General features: G+C 44.5%; 1 protein-coding gene across 7 annotated transcripts in view; it reads right to left on the bottom strand.

Annotated features, from left to right (window-relative positions):
- Positions 1-17,512, bottom strand: part of MEF2A (myocyte enhancer factor 2A) — a 144,894-nt gene that overhangs the window by 35,299 nt on the left and 92,083 nt on the right. For 3 of the 7 annotated variants that reach the window (XM_073653336.1, XM_073653338.1, XM_073653337.1), the window contains exons 4-5: positions 7,073-7,189; positions 6,866-7,003 (exon numbers count right to left, since the gene is read on the bottom strand). In XM_073653336.1, coding sequence (XP_073509437.1) covers positions 6,866-7,003; positions 7,073-7,189 — 255 coding nt within the window. The remainder of the gene's footprint in view (positions 1-6,865; positions 7,004-7,072; positions 7,190-17,512) is intronic. The other 4 variants (XM_073653340.1, XM_073653342.1, XM_073653339.1 and 1 more) reach the window with 2 other exon arrangements.

The following is a 17,512-nucleotide window of genomic DNA, read 5'->3' as shown; positions in this document are numbered from 1 at the left end:
TGCATCTGCCATTGGCCCTCTGCATAGAATTGATGGAAATATGAATGTCACCATGTACAAGGATATACTGGAGAATATAATGCTGCCACATGATAAAACTAAAGTAGGCAGGGGATGGAAATTCCAGCAAGACTGATCCTAAGAGCACATCCAATTTAGTCAAAAACTGGTTAGCAAAGAACAAGGTTCGCCTATTGCAATGGCCAAGCCAATCACCTGATTTACACCCTATAGAGCACCTTTGGGATGAGTTAGAGCAAAGATTTGGAGCCCGTACCCATAGCAATAAAAATGGATTGTTTGCAGATTTGCAAGTGGAATGGAGCAAGATCCCACAAGATGTCTTGAATGCCCTAATTCAGTGATGGAGAACCTTTTAGATGTGTATATTGTATATATGCTGCCCTCCCCCCATCCTTGTATATATGCTGCCCTCCCCCAGTCCATGTATATATGCTGTCGTCCCCCAGTCCATGTATATATGCTGTCGTCCCCCAGTCCATGCATATATGCTCCCCCCTCCAGTCCATGTATATATGCTCCCCCCCCAGTCCATGCATATATGCTCCCCCTCCAGTCCATGTATATATGCTCCCCCCCAGTCCATGTATATATGCTCCCCCCCCCCCAGTCCATGTATATATGCCCCCCCCCCAGTCCATGTATATATGCTCCCCCCCCCCCAGTCCATGTATATATGCTCCCTCCCCCAGTCCATGTATATATGCTCCCCCGCCAGCATGCTGGCGCCGCTGTTCATCGCATATTAAAAAAAAAGAAAACATAATAAACACTCCTACTCACCTTTCTTCTTCTCTCTCGCGGCGTTCTCTCCTGTAGCCGGCAGATGACTCCAGCGTCCTAGCAACGGGGCGCATGACGTCACTGCCATGCACCCATTCGCGTGTAAGCTGACGTCAGCTGCTAGCTGCTGGCCTCTGATTGGCCAGCAGCATGTATTGCGGCGCACGGGCCTGGCAAATTTGTGCCCTGCAATACACTTCAGCTAGATGTGTGCCAGAGAAGGGGCTGGAGTCGGCACTCGGCGGGCTCAGAGTTCTCACCCGCCAGGCCCGATCCAGTGGCGCTAGTGTGGCAGCAGCGATGGCACGCGTGCCCACTGGGAGGGCTCTTAGTGCCCCCTCTGGCACGCGTGCTATGGGTTCGCCAGCACTGCCCTAGTTCCTTCAATGCACCGTCAGTGTGGTGCAGTAATTAAAGCAAGAGGTAAAGCTACAAAATACTAAGTTATGGCATTGTAAACAATGAATTACTCTATGTCGTGATCAATATATAGTAGATGCAAAATTTGGGCAGTCCGTTTTCTTTAATTAAATGACCATACCTCTATTCAAAAGCATTTTGGTTAAAATTAAGGTCTTGCATAATGACAACTTCATGCACTTTCAATTCATCACCAGGGAAATGGCATCACAACAACCAGACAGAAGTAATCATACTTTTTAAAAAAAAATGCAAAACTTTTGGTCGCCACGGTAAACAATTTCAGCACCAAAATCAGTAGCACAAATAGCCATTTTTACTTAGGGTCATTGATTCTGACACTTTCTTGCAAAAGATAGGGCAACATAGTTCCATTATTTATTAAAAATAAATAAATTGCTGGCTTGAATTATTTCAGCTCCATGGGATAAAATCAATTTTTTCTACCTGGACAAGATTTAATATTTAATATTATGTCTTCATCTTTTTAAAATTTCATTTTTTTACATAGTGCATTAATTATAATGTCAGAATAGATGTTGAAGTGTGCCGTGACTGCCACAGAGCACCCTCAGATGATCTGAGTGCTGACTAGAATGGCTACCTATCTTGTGGATGGGCAATAACTTCCTACTCGATACCTCTTTAATAGCTGCCTCCTTGGTTTATGTGTATTTTATATGGGTTGTTACATATGTACAGGATGGTTGTAAATTCTGGTCGACACTCATGATCTGAGGATGCTCGGTGGTAGGACACGTTCCCAATAGTAGCTTGCAGATAACCACACCACTTCGAATGTTGCAATGAAGATTTGGAAGTTTATTAAAGTGTAAAAATTATCCTCACAGACTGTTATTGGCTAACTTTTCGGTCAAGACTTTAGAGTTGACCCCGAGTTAGCATGCATCTGTATGGCAGAAGACGTCCCATGTCCCAGCTTGGAGCACATGGCTCCATCTGCTTCACACTGGGCCAAAGCCTTGTCTTGGGATTTCAGACCTGAGGAACTACTCCATTTTATCTTTAAGCAGTAGTGTCTTGTTTTTCATCGCAAAAAAAATAAAAAATTAAAAAGGCAAAAGGAGCCCTGGGCTGGTATGTATCAAGGTAAAAGGTGACAAGTGGGAACTGTAATGTATATATGCGGATAAGAGTAATCTGTGTAGGAGGTGATAAGAAGGAGAAATCATTCCTCACCGAACACAACTTGCCTTTTATCACTTGGCTGACACTCCTCACTGTAGCAGCTCATAGAGACCCTAATATCAAACCGCTGCACACAAGAGGGAGACGTATGGGATTTTACTTAAAGTAAATCTAAAAATCTTAAAAAGTTACTTTTTTTTTTTTTTTTTTTTTTAAATGCAATAATTTTGTCCCCCATGGAAAGTTAAAAAGCGTTGTATACTTTAGTTAGAGGATTGGTCTACATTCCTGTAAAAAAATGCATGTAAGTGGCTTTTCCCCCAACCTATTTTCCTGCCTTCAACTCCATTGATCTCAGAACGTACTCATTTGGAGGACAGATGATGGCAGAGACCGCTCCGCATCGGTCTCCTCCTCTGAGTGTTCTGCTTATCAGAATGCAGCTAAAGGCAGGCAAATAGACTGGGGACAAAACAGGGTTGGATGCAAATTTAATTTAATTTTTTTAAGGGGAATGAAGACAAATCCCATAATGACACAATTAAAGTTCAAACCTTTCCATGATGAAATTAGGAAAAAAAAAGAATAAAAAAAATTAACAGTTTAGTTACTCTTTAGTGTATGGCTGAGGTCTTGTGTATTTCCTCTCTCCTTTTTTTAGAAGGGTCCCTTGTATATAACCTGTCAAAAGGGTCATGTTGCTTGAACCCCCAGAGAGGAGCTGTAAGATGTGGGAAAATATCCCTGCAATGCCCCCAACAGAGGAAATAAAGCACTGGGCAGTGATCAATCACATCAATGTGCTGTTTATGTAAGAAGGAGGAGACAGGTCCTTCAATGTTTTTTCAGACACTCTCTAAAGTAGTGTCATTTTTTTCATTTTTTTTTTTAAACCAGGCATTTTCTTTAGAAGCACACTTGCTGCACTGTTAGCAAAAAAAAAATAGGGAAACTAGACTATGAGGAACAACATTTCTAAAACTTACAGGAAAGCAGAAAAAAAGAGTAAGGTTAAAAATAACCCATATTTATTGAAATACATGGTTGGTAGAATTTATTCTGATAGGGACATAGAGAAAGGGGGCTATACAACTTATATAAAGTGTATTATTTAAAGGGATCTTCCCACGAACAAGAGTATATCTTAATCAATGGATCTTGGAATAAAAATGAATTTCACAATTAGATGTGTTTAAATAAAATGTTCCTGTGCTGAGATAATCTTATAAATGTGCCCCTGTTGTGTACAGTGTAATGGCTGTGTCTGACCGTGCAGGAACATGGTCTGATCATACCACAGGGGGAGGAAGCAAAAGAGTATACAGACAGGACAGCAGGGGATCACAGCTGATTCTTTTTTTGAGGTAAAATATTTGTTTAAAAACAAGCAGGGAAATGTTTTACTCACAAAAAGCAAATCAGCTGTGATCTTGTGCGGTCCTGTCTGTATACTCTTTATGGCACTAGCCATTTCTCCACTTCCCATTGAAATGTGCATTTCTCCTAGTGGAGTTTACATAGTTATGGATGAGCAGGAGAAATAGCTGTTGAGCGAATGTGCATTAGGCGCACAGCATCTGATACGTAAAGGTTCCAGACACATTAGATAAAATTCGGCCAAACTCGCAAATTTGATGGCATCAGCCAACCATCTAACGTGTGGGGGCCTCCTGACTGTCCATCACCAGATGGTGTTGGGGAGAGAAGGATCTGGCCTGATGAATTCCAATGGCTGATTGTTTTGATCTCTGGGAGAGGAGTATGGCAGCGCTACAGCCAAAAAGAAAATTTCCAAAGGGGCTTGAAGCTGTAAATAATAAACTAAAAGGGATACTAAGCTACTGGCACACATCAAAAACCAGGGAAAGCGGCATTGTGGTCTGCGCTGACACAGGAAGAGGAGACGTCACCGTTACACCAGTAGCTGGACCGCTGTGGCCTGTGACTGGCTGCAGCAGTCAGGTGAGTCAACGGATGTTTTTCAGATAATGTGCTGCTCAAGTCACCTCCTGTGTCAGAGGATTAAGGTTGGTGCCGGTAAGCTCCCCTAGGACATTTATTGTTTTGCCAGGACAATCTTTTAATAAGGTGAAAGCGAGACGTCTGCTTTAAAAAAAAGGGCACTATCATTGCTCAAACCTAACAATTGATTGGTATCTTATTCAAGCAAAATGTGAGAAATGAGAGCTCTTGAGCCATAAATGTTGTAGGTGCTCATTCTATTTCCAACCAAGTCAGCATTGGCATCAACCAGTTTTGAAAATCCTCCCCTGGCAAAGTTACAGGGCCTCCTTTCATATCCTGGTTTTGGCCTTGACAATGGAGTGATGAAATGTAACATATTAATACAGAAGCAAGAGTGCAAAACAAAATAAGGAAAAGAAGACAAATTGCTGGCAAAAACAGAATCACATTTTCAGCAACAGGTTGACAGATTGCAAGAAAGCCCATCTGTTTATGGAAATGATCGTATTCCTGGATAGAGCTGACTAGTACACACCAAGGCACAGAAAACAGCCCGAATACATGGCACAAACAGAAGGCATAGAATTCTCTAGGAGACTTATGCTCAGATTTAACAAGGTTTTTCTGGGACTATAAGCGCTCGCTGACACTGGCGAGTAGCATCTGATGATGCTCTCATGTGGGAGAATCGGATGCTATATGCAAGTGACGCTCGGCTCAAATTCTGCTATGAGCGTGAGCCAAGTGTTATTTTACAGTGATCCGATTTTCTCATATGCGAGAATCGTAGCACAGGTGTGGAGGAGGTAGAGAACTTAATTCTCCATTCTGTGAGTCGAAGCATATCGGACTGCACTCGGATGACATCCGAGTGCAGTCCGATGTTTTGCATGCAACCACAGACTTGAATGAATGCACGCCGTCCGATATATGCTGCCAATCGCAGCATGCAGCGATTTTCTTCTCATGCCGACTCGGAATGAGAAAATAAACACTAGTCAGCACTACTCCATAGGATAACACTGGGCCGAGTGCTATCCGATGAAACATCCGATAGCACTCGTCCAAGTTACATGCTGGCTATTCGCCAATATGAGCGAGCCCTAAAACTGATGCCCTAGCCTCACCAGATCAGAGGAGATCCAACTCTCTGCCTATCAGCAGATTAACCTGGCTGTGTCCCCTCCACTATTTACTAGGCACACTGGCGGTGGCTTGTATTATAGCCCCAATGAAGACCGTGAGAGCTGCGTCCCCTCCAACGTTTACCAGACAATGTCTGTGACTTGTATTACAGATCTACCAGACTGACATTGATGGCTCTTCCTAACAATAGTCCATTCATTTATATAGGACATACTTGGCCACTGAATCACTTTCAACCTTTTCTTCAGAAATACAACAGATGTGTGTTTTGGATCATTGTCATGTTGGAGAGAAAGTCGCACTTCTACCAAGGGCACGGAATGATGGTGGCATCTTCTCTTTAAATATAGATCAGTACATCTGTGAATTCATGATACATCAAAGAAATGTAGCTCCCTGACACTGGCAGCTCTCATGCAGCCCCACATAAGGTCACTGCCACCACCAGGTTTCACTATAGGCACCATGCATTTCTCAAAATAAATTTTTCTAAATGCATGGTGTCTACAGTGAAACATGGTGGTGGCAGTGTCCTTATGTTGGGTTGAGTGAGTGTTGCCGGTGTCGGGGGGGCTACATTTCATTGATGGTATCATGAATTCACAGATTTACTGCTCTATATTGAAAGAGAAGATGCTACTTGGTAGACATGCACTTTTCCAACATGACAATAGATGCTGCAATATGTCGCTAACTGGTTCATTCCATGCCTAGAAGACTTGGTGCTGTCCTTAAAAATCATGGAGGTCAAACACAATACTAGAAGTGGGGCGTACTCATTTTGCATCAAATAATTTAAGTAAACTGAAGATTTTATAATAAAAGTTATATTATTAACATTACTTTCATGTTATGGGTTAAAAAAATGTTCAATGAAACTCAGTCTTGTCACAATTTTGGAAATTGTTCTTGTATTCAGTGATATTGATCAAAAGTTTTACTTTCTCAAGGGAATGTACACGCATACATATACAGACATACGGTAAATACACATAATGCATACAAGTTAATCAGAAGATTGAGCCAATTTTAAATTTTTCCAATTTGGGTGTAGATTTTCTAGGAATAAGTTCTCTATACCTTGGCTACCTAAGTTATTAGACAATGGTTTAAAGCTTGGGATCTCTGGTAGGTCATAAATAGTAGAAACTGGGTAAGGTCCAATTCTTTGAGCATTTTGGTTCTTTATTCTGTCCCAAATAAGAAGCCGTTGTCCCAAATATTTATTCTTTCGTATGACTCCTTTTTCCATATTTTTCTAAAAACATGTTGTACGGTCGTATTCTCCCACAGAAGTGAATGGAGTGTAATACATGATCTCGCTACGCTGTATTCACACCATAGGGGTCTGCCAGGAAATAAATAGAACTCTTGTACTCACAGAGATCTTATGATTGCGCATCATATTATCAAATTCCTCGTTAATTTTTTTGTACTTTTCCTCCGTGTGGGGTGTAAGGACATAAGAGCTGTCTGGGTCCGGGCTGTCGCACCCTCGGTGCTCCTTCTTGTTCAGTGCCTAGACAGTAAAGTCAATAAAAAGGATCAACACATACAAGGAAGGGAAGAAGGGTAAAACAATACTTACAGGGTCTCGCTTGAAAACAAAATCACTATCTTCATTTAGTTTGCTGAATGTCTCCTCCTCAAAGTATCTCTCAGCATCTGGGCTCTCACAACCATCTAAGCCTTTCTTTTTGAGAGTCTGAAACACAATTGGAAAATTCACTAACAAACTGCACTAACTGAATATTCAGACTTTGGGTCTAATGGAGTTCTGCCCTTCAAGATCAAAATGGCTCTATTACACCTTAATAACGACTTCATTGGTTGTGAAGGATCCACCAGACATTTCCCGCTCCAGCGCCACAGTGACAAGCGAGTCTCAGTCACCTGCACCTTGCTGCAGCGGACAGCGTCTGGAGATGGAAGGCAAATACTACCCCGAGATGTGAGAGAAGTATTTATTGCTGAACATACACAATGTGTACACAGGAAGATACAAGCACAGCAGCAGAAAAACCTGTGCATGGGGTGGCAAAATGGCACTAAATTCTAAGGGTATGTTCACATGTCGTGGCTTTTTTCCTGCAGCTAAATCTGATGCAAATCTGCTGACAACTTTTCTTTTCCAGGAAAACAGCTGCGTCAAAAATGCAGGTTTTCCTGGGGTTTTTTTTATGCGTTTTTGAGGTGTTTTTTTTCACAGTCCTTCTGTCTCTATTTAGGCATGTACATAAATTTCGGTGAAAAAAAAGAACCCCATTCTATCTTGCCATCAAAAACCCTGGTAAAACACTGAAAAAAAAAGCAGATGCGTTTTTTGGTGCATTTTAGCAATGTTTTATTTCACCACCCATTACTTCCTATTGGTGAAAAAACGCTGCAAAAACACTGAAAGAAGTGACATGCTCTATTTTCCAAAAACACAACCAAGCCATAAAATACGCAGCAAACAAAAAGCAACATGTGTGAACAGAGAATTCTGGTTTCTCATAGACTTTGCTGGTACTGCTAGAGGCAGCTGAAAATTTCCATAAACATCTGCAGCAAAACATAACGTGTGTGAACATAGCCTAAGAGGAAAAAGGTCCATGCTGCAGAGGTTGCGATGCCCATCTGTGTGGAGAGCTGCACCCTCATCTATAGGGTACGTTCACAACAAGGTATTTCTTAAGTATTTGGCTGGAAATGTGTGTTCTGCACCAAAATTGACCTGAAAAACTCCTACAAAACAGGTCTCATTGTTTTCAATATGAAACCTGCATTACCATTCATACAGTGGCTCGTTTTTCCAATTAGGTTTCCAAAACTGCTTCAATAAGCGACAATCCTGAGAACCACTTTTAACTGTTTGCCTAAACACTAACAGGTAGATAGTTGGTAACTACTTGCCTGCTGTACCCGATGCCAGCTCAGAGTGGTCACCGACCGCTCTTGTCAGTGATTCAGCTGCTCCATGTCAACAGAGCAGCTCCTCTTCTTCCAGGCTGCTCTGTCAACAGTATGTGACTGTGGACGTCATGCTGACAAGACAGCCGACTCCCCGCAGTTAGGCAGCAGGGAGACGGCTGTCAGCATGACGTCGGCAGTCGCACCCAGTCAACAGAGCAGAGCTGAAAAGAAACCCCTGCTCTGTAGATGTGAAGTCAGTGGACGCTGCCGAATCGCTGGCAGGAGCCGTCTCCGACCGCACTGAACAGACAGACGTCAGCACTAGGCACAACACAAGGGTAGGTAGCAACTACCTGCATCACTGCTTCAATCCTCTACAGGACTGTCAGCAGTTATATCTCAAGCAACCAACACGTTCTTCCCTATCCTATTGATAGATAACTTATACAACTCCTTTAGCAAAGAGCATTGTGGAAAAATACTACAAAAATAAAAAGCATACAATAACTATATCAATCGAACTTTATAATATAACACCTCCTTGTAGTATCCTTAACATTTTATCGTACTTTTTTTTTATCATAGTAGTATACAGCAAATATCAAAAGACTGCCAGTCAATTCCAAAATAGAAAACAGGTGTGTACAGGTGCTTACTAGAGTAGCCATCTCCATATATAACTAACAAATAAAGTAGCACTCTGTAGCGCTATAGTATGCAAACATGAAATATATGAAATTTGAACTGCATTACTGCTCTATAAAATAGATATAAATGAGAATTCTTAGCACAGGTTCCCAGCAACAAGAGTCGCCTTATCATGGCTTCCGGGTACACATGAATTGGCCAATTTATGTGCTAAGTATTCTCATTTATTTCTATTTTCTAGAGCAGTAATGCAGTTCAAATGTCATATATTTCATCTTTGCATACTATAGAGCTACAGAGTGCTACTTTATTTGTTAGTAGTATACAGCAAGTATAGGAATACATTTTTAAATTATAATTTAATGCAGTAGCATTCATAGTAATACAATACCTTATATTACGTATACTATGATACACTAATTCCATAACAATGTATAGTAGCAGTATACACTGCACATTATATTACTTTGTATACTTTGTACTATGATGCATTATAATTTATTGTCGTACCGTACATAGTAATACAAGTAAAGCACAAGGTTCCCCAGGAGGAGGTGGAAGATGTTTGCAGGGTTAGGTCTGTACCACAGTCATGTACAGCCGGCACGCTGGGCTCGACCAGGGAATTTCCATGTCTGCACTGACTCATGTACCGAGTCATGGGCTAGATAATACCCGATTGGTGGCCTCACCCAGAGAACACGGCATCAGCCATATGGCGTAATGTTTCACACCAATGTCCCAAATTACAGGTCCACACAAGACTCTGTATATACATGGATATAACGTGCAGTATTGTGCACGGGTGCAGATACTAATCATCTGATCTGCCATGTGGTTTATCGCTCTGCCAGCATTCATCTAATTCTTCTTTCTAATAATATGTAACGTATGAGCCTGAAAATCTGCTGTGGATTTGGTTCAGAGCACAAAGCACTTTGCTTCACTCGCTTTACAAGGAGGTTAAGCATTTTTTTTACAATAATACGGTGTAATTGGTTAATTTGTGGCAGATTGGTGGTGATCATTAGCTAAAATGCCCTGCAAGTCCATCTCGCATTACTTTGGCATGTGCTGTGCGTCTGGCGAACCTCGCTACATCAGCACATGAAGGAACAGGTGTAGCCTTCTCCAGCACCTGTCACTGCTCCGAGCGCGGCGCGGCCAATCAGGTGGGCAAGAGCGCGGCCGCGGCCATACATGGAGCTGTTGTTCCACTCTTTGAAGGTCGGATGTTGCTCTCCTCCAAAACCTTCCCAAGCTGTCAGTAATCTGTGGTCACTTTATCTGCTTGTTATTGTTAACCCCAACCGTGCTGGGAAGCCAGCCTAATGCCAGGCACATTGTGATCGTCTTAGCAGTTCAGGCAGGCTATAATATGTCTCTCTCCAGCTTTCTCTGGTGTGACAGCCACGCTCATAATGAAGACAACTTGGTTTTTGAATTCGTTCTTTTTAACTTTCCAAAATCGGTGGCCAGGAACCCAGGCAACGAGCAATGAACTATAAGGCTACGTTCCCATGATGAGCTTTTGATGTTGCAGATTTTCTGCACCCAATAAGTAAAAGAAGTTACTTGTATTTTTTCAAAAAAATATAAAAAGCACAAAAAAAATCACCAAAACTCATCGTGGGAACGTAGCCTTAAATACCTCCATTCTCATTCCTGAGAACAAAGAGGATTTTTAATAAGAGCTGTAAATTTCCTCATTTTTAAATGCACTTTACAGGTTCCACTAAAGGACATGTCTCCGTTTGTTAAATTGATAAAATGGCATATTATAACTATTTAGTGACCCTGAACCAAGGCTTAGGAGCACTTACCCATGCATGTGTCTGTTTTCAGCTGCACTTACTACACTGCAGTAATGACAAGCAACAGCCGCCGCAGAAACTTTGCCATGGAAAGTCATAGACCTCATGTTTCTATTTTTCATTTTACATTTGAAAAAAAAAGTCTTAAATCTGCAAAAAACACGCAACAATTTTTCTTGTATGCAAAGAAAAAAAATAAATAAATCCAGCTTCCACTACCCATTAAACAGATATAAAAAAAACTCAGTTTTTTTTTTTTATTTACTTTTTTTTTTGCTGGCAGACACTTATTTTGCAAACACAGACATGTGGACTGCGCCTTAGACTATAAGGCTATGTTCCCACAATGAGTTTTTGGTGAGTTTTGTACATTGCGTGTTTACAAGAAAAAAATCCAAAGTAACCCATTTTACTTAATAGGTGCAGAAATGGTGGAGAAAATCTGCAACATCCGTGTTTTTTGCAGATAGCACTTGTACCTATGAGATATTCTATGGGGCTGGGCACATTTCCGATTTCTTCCCCTGACCGCTGGCAATACAAGTCCATGTGTCCATGAAAAAAAATTGGACTGCACCCTGATGACATTCGAGTGCAGTCCGATATTCAAAGACTAACAGAATTGAGAAGAAGGAGAACCATTTATTTTTTCGCTCCACGTCCGAGAAAAAAATGATGTCAATCTGATCAAGCTCTGATCAGAGCAAATCGGTCAGTTTTTCTTGGATGTGGAGAAAACAGTTGTGTGGCCCTACCCTTATATTCCATTTAGATAAGGCAATAATTGGCGAACAAGTGTTCATAGGAACCCTCATTCCTGGCAATGGACTGGCAATCACCTGAAGATCAAGCAAAAAGTTTGTTGGCCAAGTGCAATGTCTTCTGTGTGAACTTGAAAAAGAAAAAAAAAAAAAAAACATAAAAAAACCCAAAAACATAATTATTGGTAACACATCATCCAATGTAAATAGGGGTGGATCTGCTGTCACTATATAGGCAATAAGTGGTGGTTTGTGGCCTGGTTCATGTGAAAAGGGACAGTAGACAAGAATTTAGTTCACAGCTCTGTGAGGGCCGCTTTACGGGGTTAGGCCTTTGCATCGAACTTCACTTCCAAGAGGAGAACTACAATGTCTATAATGACCTCTAATGAAGCGCTTGTCCTGGATAGTCCAGGATAGGGTATGACCATCGGCATGTCATCCTGGTGACTGTCGACTACCCTTCCTGACTGTCTCCGGCAGGCTCTTCTTGACCTAGAAATGAGCCTGTAGACCTTACTAGGCATGGTGAGGAGCAAGGACCCATTTGAGGATAGCTTAAAAAAAATCCTAAATTTCTATCCAGTATGTAAACGGTCAGAGACAAAATTTACCTATAGGAAACTCCGGCAGCTAAAAATGAAATCTGCTGTAGCAATACAAATATTATTGCACACGATGCTCACAGATTTATCTTCACGGCCGCTACCCAGCACCATCGCCACAAAAGAAACAAGAAATCAAACGTCTACAAGGACAAGGAGCCGTGTGTGAGACAAGCCGGACCCTGCTTCTCACAGATAACAGGCTCCCCCTCAGGAGGGGACATCACACAGAGGTCACAGCTACTCCACAGCATCTCACAGGGAAAACATTCAAACAGATAAGTCTATGGCCGCCTGAGGACACCGAAGACGGGGAAGTCCTGGAGCATAACATATATCTGCGCCCCTGGTGGTAACTGCGAGATGGACTGCGCAAAACTGACCGCCCTGATCTCCGGTCGTGTAGAGAAGAGGTCCCCAAGCGCCGGTCCGCGGACCAGGACCGGGCCGCGGACCAGGACCGGGCCGTTGGGGTTTTTCAGCCGATCCGCGGCACCACCACAGACAATCACTAAACATTGACAGTGTGCTCTGGTCTGCGGTGGCTCAGAGCACACTGTGTGGGGTGGATGCTGCCCGCTGTTCTAGACTCCCGCAGGGTAGACCTGTAGAGGACCTGTGATGACATCAAGGTACATAACTGTGATGTCACCACAGGTCCTGAAGCAGGATGAAGCAGGGGCGGAACTACCGCCCGTGCAGCCGGTTCATTGAACGGGGGCCCCGAGGGAGAGGGGGCCCCTCCAGCCTCCAGCAGGGCCGCCATCAGGGCATGACTGCCCTGACTCCAGTATGGGGCCCGGCCGGTAGGAGCCCCCTCGGAGCCCCCCTCTTGTGCGTCTCTCTCCTCATGGGGCCCCCGGCCCCATGCAAAGCGCCGGGTCCAGGACATCTCATAATTCCTCTGACTTCCGGTCATGTGACGGCGCCGTCACATGACCGGAAGGCAGGAGAACCTGGTGTCAGCGATTTGGACGAGCGCCAGGATTCTGCAGGGATCGCATGGGGGTAAGTATAACAAGTTTTATTTTTTTTTAAATACAATTAACTAGGAGTGGGGGGAATGGGAGATGCACATGGGGGGAGGGGAGAGATGAGAGATGCACATGGGGGAGGGGAGAGATGAGAGATCCACATGGGGGGGGAGGGGAGAGATGAGAGATGCACATGGGGGGGAGGGGAGAGATGAGAGATGCACATGGGGGGAGGGGAGAGATGAGAGATGCACATGGGGGGGAGGGGAGAGATGAGAGATGCACATGGGGGGGAGGGGAGAGATGCACAGGGGGGATGAGAGATGCACGGGGGGGATGAGAGATGCACGGGGGGGATGAGAGATGCACGGGGGGGATGAGAGATGCACGGGGGGATGAGAGATGCACGGGGGGGATGAGAGATGCACGGGGGGGATGAGAGATGCACGGAGGGGATGAGAGATGCACGGAGGGGATGAGAGATGCACGGAGGGGGATGAGAGATGCACGGAGGGGGATGAGAGATGCACGGGGGGTGATGAGAGATGCACGGGGGGGGATGAGAGATGCACGGGGGGTGATGAGAGATGCACGGGGGGTGAGCTGCACATGGGGGGGTGAGAGATGCACATGGGGGGGGGGGGTTATGTTTACATAACTTTGTTGCCTTATGAAGGGCGGGGGGGGGGGGCCCCAAAAATTTCTTGCACAGGGGCCCACTACAGTCTGTGTCCGCCCCTGGGATGAAATAAATGCAGCTGAACAGCAGCTGTCAGGACAGCTGCCCTGTCCTGCTGCAGGGCGTGATGGGGCCTCAGTGATGCGGCTCCTGGCACAGCACATTATGTGGGGCTCCTGGCATAGCTCCTGGCGGGGACCTGGTCTACACTATATGATAAGTATGCACTAAACTCCAAATCCCTCCATTACCCCGCCCCCATATGACCAAAGCCCCGCCTACCCCACCCCCTCCTTGCTGGGCCATGGAAAAATGATCTTGCTTCAAGCCGGTCCCTGGTGCAAAAAAGGTTGGGGACCACTGGTGTAGAGACACCACCCTGTAACATCAGTGTATACAGGTATAACTACCAGGTGGCCGACAAGGCACTGCTATGGGTTCAACCGCTGTGCGCATTATCCCCGGACAGCAACACCGCTGCGCGCATTATCCCCGGACAGCAACACCGCTGCGCGCATTATCCCCGGACAGCAACACCGCTGCGCGCATTATCCCCGGACAGCAACACCGCTGCGCGCATTATCCCCGGACAGCAACACCGCTGCGCGCATTATCCCCTAACAGCTACACCGCTGCGCGCATTATCCCCATACAGCAACACCGCTGCGCGCATTATCCCCATACAGCAACACCGCTGCGCGCATTATCCCCATACAGCAACACCGCTGCGCGCATTATCCCCATACAGCAACACCGCTGCGCGCATTATCCCCATACAGCAACACCGCTGCGCGCATTATCCCCATACAGCAACACCGCTGCGCGCATTATCCCCATACAGCAACACCGCTGCGCGCATTATCCCCATACAGCAACACCGCTGCGCGCATTATCCCCATACAGCAACACCGCTGCGCGCATTATCCCCATACAGCAACACCGCTGCGCGCATTATCCCCATACAGCAACACCGCTGCGCGCATTATCCCCATACAGCAACACCGCTGCGCGCATTATCCCCATACAGCAACACCGCTGCGCGCATTATCCCCATACAGCAACACCGCTGCGCGCATTATCCCCATACAGCAACACCGCTGCGCGCATTATCCCCATACAGCAACACCGCTGCGCGCATTATCCCCATACAGCAACACCGCTGCGCGCATTATCCCCATACAGCAACACCGCTGCGCGCATTATCCCCATACAGCAACACCGCTGCGCGCATTATCCCCATACAGCAACACCGCTGCGCGCATTATCCCCATACAGCAACACCGCTGCGCGCATTATCCCCATACAGCAACACCGCTGCGCGCATTATCCCCATACAGCAACACCGCTGCGCGCATTATCCCCATACAGCAACACCGCTGCGCGCATTATCCCCATACAGCAACACCGCTGCGCGCATTATCCCCATACAGCAACACTGCTGTGCGCATTATCCCCATACAGCAACACCGCTGTGCGCATTATATCAAATATCAATGTACAGTGACATCGCTGTGTGCATCTCTGTAGTCATCTCACCATTTGAATTAATTTTCCACAGTAATTTTAAACGGCAAAAAAATCCCATTACTGTAACATCACATTGCTCACTGTCCCATTTTTGTGACATCACAGTGCACATTATCCCTGTATGGTGACCTCATTGAGTGCATTATCCCTGTACTCTGACATCACTACACAAATTGTCCCTGTACTCGGACATCACTACACAAATTGTCCCTGTACTCGGACATCACTACACAAATTGTCCCTGTACAGTGACATCACTATGTGTATTATTACTGTACGGCAACACTACAAAGCTGTTCATGTTCTGAACTTGCTGCTGAAGTCGGTCATCGATGAGTAGGAGCCCACTGCAGGTTTTTCTATAGGGCCCTTTGGTCTGATGTGACTTTTAGCCTACAACAGATTGCACCCAGTTTACAAACCTGATCTACCTTACGCAGGGGAAAAGATACTGGTAAAGTGCTGGGTCCACTATAATGCTAGTTCTGTAGGCTGTGTGCAATGATTTGTCAACTTTAGTACAGGAAGCACATACAGCTGCAGAGACACAAAGAAAGAAAGAAGAGGCCTCAGTAAGCGCTCGTCTGTAGACATGGATGGCATCTTCATCATCCCATTACTCATTTAGTAGTTTGTTTCCGCTGTTACCATGTAGACCTCAATGTTTCACGTACATGTTCTAGCTGTGCTTTTCACAGATACATGTGCCCATTATTGTACAATAAAAGTCAGATTTTGATCCGTTTCAACGTTCAAAAGCTGGCACTCTAATATTCGAGTTTGTAAAAAAAAAAAAAAAAAAAAAAAAAAAAAAAAGGACAACACACGGATGCCACCTTTCTATCATCTCTCTTTTTACAGTAACAGGAACATTTTTAATTTTCGGCATTAAAAATGCCACATTGATGAAATGGCGGCATGTGAGCTCATCATAGGGAAGGTCCCTCACATACTCCTGCTACTGAATGGTGATGTCAGGTGAATGGCACGTGGCTGCTAGGCAAATTGGCTACAGCGGTCACATGTCAACTGCTGGTAAATTAGACGAGCTGTGGTGTCACACCTCAGCCGTGCCCCTGTCCTGCCCTAGCTCTGTCCTGAGCTGGGAGAAAAGGGTATGATAACGACAAAAGCAGCTACATTTTGCCTGAGTTGCACCAACATTTGCCACTGTTCAAAGCCTTTCACGCCACTTTTTTAGTGTAAAAGCTTTGATGAATCGGGGCCATAATGTGCCTGCTTTTTAGCACATTATTTAAAGGGACTCTTGTTAGGCCACGTGCACACTGAGCATTTGGTGAGTTTTTGAGCTCAGCATTTGTAAGCCAAAACCAGGAGTGGACACAGGGATGGTGGATCGGCACTCCATTAGCGTGGTGCACGTGGAGTAAAGTATGCGGAAAGGAAGTAATTCCCGACACTCACCTGTTCCGTGAATAATTGCTCTTTTATTTCATTGCTAATTTCAATGGACGTTTCAGCCTGGGACAGGCTGAAACGTCTATTGAAATTGGCAATGAAATAGAAAATCAGGAGTGGAACAGTCAGAGAAAAAGTATTGTGCACCACTTCTGTATTTTTTATCCACACCTGGTTTTGGCTTACAAATACAGAGCTCAAAAACTCACCAAATACTCAACCTGAGCACGTGGCCTATCTGTTCAATGTGTTGAATTCAAGGATTTATGCCAACAAGTGAATGTGCAGGAGGGTGTCTGATAGATGCTGCTTAGGTTAAATAGGGCTATCCATGGGGGCTCGGGTTCCTTTTAGTCCATTTTACCAGGATTTTCAGATTTTTAAAAATATAAAAGGAAAAATACATTAGGAAAATATATGGCACTTCTATGCAACATCAAGCCGAATTCTGATAAAATGACAGATAAGCCTTTTCCCGGGACTGATGGTTATATTGTGGCAGTGACGATTCAAGGCTAAAATGAGTGCGATTTAGCTACACGGGATACTGGACAATTGTAACCTTTATCTCCTGGGAAATAGCTGTAACATATCAGAGCTCGTACCTGTGATTAAAATCATCGCAAATCTATCATGAGGGCGAATTGTTAATAATAGTTGTGCTTCTAGTGCCTATATAATCAGTTGTAAATGATGATGGAGCATA

Source organism: Phyllobates terribilis, unplaced genomic scaffold, assembly GCF_046119375.1.
Source record: "Phyllobates terribilis strain yellow unplaced genomic scaffold, ASM4611937v1 Scaffold_11__3_contigs__length_659146591, whole genome shotgun sequence".
NCBI lineage: Eukaryota > Metazoa > Chordata > Amphibia > Anura > Dendrobatidae > Phyllobates > Phyllobates terribilis.
Note: the sequence above shows the minus strand (reverse complement) of the source record. Positions and strands in the feature narration are given on the sequence as shown.